Below are 5,000 nucleotides of genomic sequence, written 5' to 3' on the forward strand. Positions count from 1 at the left end.
TTGCTCAACCCCTTTCCTTTTTTTTGGGAGAATTTACAGAAGCTACGGTGGCCTTCAAGAACAAGAAGCTATAGTTACTAAAGATGGCATCATCCACCACTGCCTCAAATCTTTCCTACAAGATCAAGTGATGAGGTGAAGATGTATTTAGTTATTTATTCTATAGTACTTCTTCTTCTTCTTGGTCTTCCAACAGGTGCATTTCCCCAGGACGCCCACTATATATAAAAACCGTGTAAGGCCGTTAAGTTTGTCTGTTCTGTGCTACTGTAGAAACATGGCGGTGCAACATGGCGGCCTCAGCGCCCCGCTCCTATGTAGATAAAAAAGGGTCTTTCTAAGGTCATGAAAAAATAATTATTTCAAGACATTATACATCTATCTTTCTATCTTCTATCTATAAAGCAAGACACGTCTGTCTGTCTGTGTGTCTATCTGTCTGTGTGTCTGTCTGTCAGTGTGTCTGTCTGTGGCTCACATTTCTCTCTCACTGTTAATCAGATCGGCCTGAGCTTCCGGATATGGCTTGCGCACGGCACGAAGGTGTGCATCCTTGATTGATTATGAAGTTTTGGACCAAATATGTAGAAGTTATCATATGCTGGCGGCGAATACATGCGCACACTGAAGGCCACAGTAACGACGGGCATGAAGTAGTCTCCGGCTAAACCCCGCATCCCACTGCACTAGTGAATTAAAACACACACACACACACACACTAAAGATACACACACAGGCACACACACACACACACACAGACACACACACACACACACACACACACACACACACACACACACACACTAAAGATACACACACAGGCACACACACTTACTTTTTGAGCCAGTGAACAAGGAAGTGATGGTCGGCTTCAGACAGAGCAGCGATCTGTCTCAACAGGTGGGCGTAGATCACATAGGTGCTGGTGCTGGAATACTGAGGGTTCTACACACACACACACACACACACACACACACACACACACACACACACACACACACACACACACACACACACACACACAGACAGACAGACAGACAGACAGACAGACAGACAGACAGACAGACAGACAGACAGACACACACACACACACACACACACACACACACACACAGACATACACACACACGGAGACACACATGGAGACAGAAAGACACACACACACACACACACACGCACACACACACACACACACAGACAAAAACGAACACACACACACACACACACACACACACGGAGACACACAAACACACGGAGACACACACAAAGACACACGGACATATACACACGCACAGAGACAAACACACACACACACACACACACACACACACACACACACACACACACACACACACACACACACAATTGTTTATAGCAACATGAATCTTATTTACTACAATGAGTCACAATAACATTTTCCATGCCAAATTAATAACAGGGATCTGAGAACATTTTGACACGTAACATAATGTTTAACGATTAATAAATTCTACATTTCTCAGCCTGTGTAGCAGATGCAGACATGAAATAAAAAACAATTAAAAGTGTAAATTACTGGCTTCAATTGTAGATCACTGGCTTTGCTCTCATGTGCATTAAGAATAAAAAAACAATTTAATTAACATCATACAAAATATGAAAATAATTATCGAATATCTCAGCCTCTGTAGCACATAGAAATATATAAGTTAAACCTGCAGTGTGTAGAATTGTGGCTTTTATTTCCCAGCAGATTTTGTAGAAAGTAATTATAATATCCATAAGTACATTTAATTTAGTGCATAATAGCTGACACATTTTTTTTTAATTATTATTTTTTTCCTTAGAAAGGGTCTCATATATGTCCATATTTCTGCATATCTTGGACCAAGGCCTAGTGCCGCCATCTTGAAAGTGTCATAGTTGGAATGTCATCAGGTGCATTGTTTAAAATTTAGAATTGTTCTTGTCCTTGAAGGCCACTGTAGCTTCTGTTATTATTCAAAAGGGGTGGGGTTACCTAGGGATGTTTGCATTCTAGAACTTTCTTGATGATGTCATATTACACACTGCACCTTTAAGGCAAATTGTATTAAGCTATAACTTTAAATCACTGCCTTAGCGAATCACGTTGCATTTCATCGGTCACATGTCTTCAAATCAATGACATCATCCAAAAAGTTGCTAAAGTATAGTCTGGTCTTAAAGGTACAGTACATGCAACAAGGTTGGGAAAAGTAGATTGGATATTTCTCAATTTGACTGTTGTTAGACTGCAATAAACAAGAATACAAAGTGACACAATAATTAACATATTCCCAAAAGGCTCATTTCCACACACACACACACACACACACACACACACACACACACACACACAATCACACACACACACACACACACACACAATCACACACACACACACACACACACTTTAATCTGTGACATGTTTATAACTCACAGATGAAGAGATAAAACAGTGAAGAATGTGAAGCTTATATGGACTATAAAAGAGCCGTCAGAGAGGCAGCCAGCAACGCCAGCATGACCTAATGCGTGTGTGTGTGTGTGTGTGTGTGTGTGTGTGTGTGTGTGTGTGTGTGTGTGTGTGTGTGTGTGTGTGTGTGTGTGTGTGTGTGTGTGTGTGTGTGTGTGTGTGTGTGTGAGAGAGAGAGAGAACCTATTTGATTGTTAGACCTTAAGAGTGAAGACATTTTTTGAAAGTGAGGGCATTTAGTCCGGTTCTCACTTTGGGACAGGCCTTTAAAGGGCTGTTTGAGGGTTAACACTAGGTTTTAAGGACAGGCCTTTAAAGGGCTGTTTGAGGGTTAACACTAGGTTTTAAGGACAGGCCTTTAAAGGGCTGTTTGAGGGTTAACACTAGGTTTTAAGGTTCAGGTATGAATTAGGTTTATGTTAGGGTTAGGGTTAGTGTAAGGGTTGGGGTTAGGTATTTAGTTTGGATGGTTAGGGTAAGGGGCTAGGGAATGCATTATGTCAATGAGTGTCCTCAAGAGTATAGCCGTGTGCACATGTCTGTGTGTGATTGTGTGTGTGTCTGTGTGTGTGTCTCTGTGTGTGTGTGTGTGTGTGTGTGTGTGTGTGTGTGTGTGTGTGTGTGTGTGTGTGTGTGTGTGTGTGTGTGTGTGTGAGTGTGTGTGTGACTGTAGATTCCTGTCTTTATCTGATTCTAATTCCCAAAACCATATATGGAAATCTGACTGGAGAGAGTGAGTGAGCAATGGGTCAAAATAGGATGAAAGGGGGGTGGGGGGAAAACGTATGGCCACTGGAACAGAAGTAAGAGCTGTTTAAAGCTGTAGTGCGTAACTTCTGTCGCCCCGATGAGGAATTCTGAGTAATTACAACAACACTGTCGGTGTTATCTACATGAGGTAAAGCCTTCAGTGATGGCACATGGATTTTATACCTTCTGCTGTACGTCCAGGTTTTTTTTTTCTGAGCAGTAGAATTAACAACTGAAACATTTCTTGGGCTCTTCTTGGGGATTTTTCTGAGCTCCTGCACCAGTGTCAGGGTGGGGGGGGCACCAGTTTGTAAACGCTGCCATACTGAGAAATACAGAGAGAGTTGTGTGGAGCTAATAGGCTTAATCAACTTTATGTCGACTGGTTTGGCGATGGCTTGAATGTAACTGATATTAAGTTATATGAAAAAGTTACTCACTATAGCTTTAAGAAAAGAGACAGAGACATATGGCCACTAGTACACATAAGGGTGAAAGGAGGGATAAGAATTGTCAATGGAGACACACACACACACACACACACACACACACACACACACACACACACACACACACACACACACACACACACACACACACACACACAGCTGTATATGAACACCAGCCAACAGGGTAATTTACAGTGTTGACTATTGACTTCATCTGTTAGCAATACAATAAGAGTTGATTTAGGATCGAGTGTGTTTTTATATTTTCTTGAGTTGGACCACACAACACACAGCTGCTGTCCTGGTGTGTGTGTGTGTGTGTGTGTGTGTGTGTGTGTGTGTGTGTGTGTGTGTGTGTGTGTGTGTGTGTGTGTGTGTGTGTGTGTGTGCGTGTGTGTGTGTGTGTGCGTGTGCATGTGCGTGTGTGTGTGTGTATGTGTGTGTGTGTGAGAGAATGAGTGTGTGTGTGTGTGTGTGTGTGTGTGTGTGTGTGTGTGTGTGTGTGTGTGTGTGAGTGAGTGAGTCTGTTTTCTTTGAAATAGTTTTTTAAATGCTCACAAACTAACTGTTGATTCACTTTTTTTAACGCCCCTGTAACTATAAACCCAAATCATCAAAATCCTTCCAACTATGTCATTTGGGGAGCTACTTGCATGCTTAAGTGCATACTTCTTCCTGCTCCTTTTCAGGCATATCACATCAATACAGATAATTTGTTTTCTTTTTTTTCTTTTTGTGAAGTCATTTAAACATACATTTTGTTTATTGTATTTTTATGCTTTCTCTATTGTTTTTGATATGTCTGAAAAAAATAAAAATAAAAAATTCAATACAGTATCCTTACAACGAACATGTATCTTAAACAGAAAAGTCGAGAACCTTGCTTCATTTCACAAAAAAAACTATTTGATTTTATATTACGTATTGTCATTAAAATGGCAATTGTACGGTGGCCAAGAAGGGTCAACAACAGAGGTGCAAAAAGCCACACACATGTATTACAGTGTCTTACCTGAACAAGAATGAAATAGGCTCGCAGGTCGTCTTTTGTCCGAGGCCTGAAACAGGAAATACACAAACAAACACACACTGTCACACAAAAGAACATATGCCAAATGCACCGTAACACCAAACTAAAAACTACAACAATGGTTTACACCAGTTAAAATGTGCAACAAGGAACTTTGAAATATTTCTGAAACAGTCCAATTTTTCCTCTCATGATCATACATGACATGTAACAGCAAACGAGACCATCAGTGCAAAGAATGCTATTTTTAATATGGGTTTTCCTAATGCCTTTGTCATGGGTATACGCTCACCCA

At 41.0% G+C, this 5,000-nt stretch overlaps 1 protein-coding gene across 1 annotated transcript in view; it reads right to left on the minus strand.

Annotated features, from left to right (window-relative positions):
* The window catches only part of hectd2 (HECT domain containing 2), a 65,609-nt gene that overhangs the window by 39,613 nt on the left and 20,996 nt on the right, over positions 1-5,000 (minus strand). The window contains exons 7-8 of the mRNA XM_080036219.1: positions 4,688-4,733; positions 836-945 (exon numbers count right to left, since the gene is read on the minus strand). Of these exons, the coding sequence (XP_079892345.1) occupies positions 836-945; positions 4,688-4,733 (156 nt within the window). The remainder of the gene's footprint in view (positions 1-835; positions 946-4,687; positions 4,734-5,000) is intronic.

This window comes from Ammodytes marinus (assembly GCF_949987685.1).
Source record: "Ammodytes marinus genome assembly, chromosome: 11".
NCBI classification, from domain to species: domain Eukaryota; kingdom Metazoa; phylum Chordata; class Actinopteri; order Uranoscopiformes; family Ammodytidae; genus Ammodytes; species Ammodytes marinus.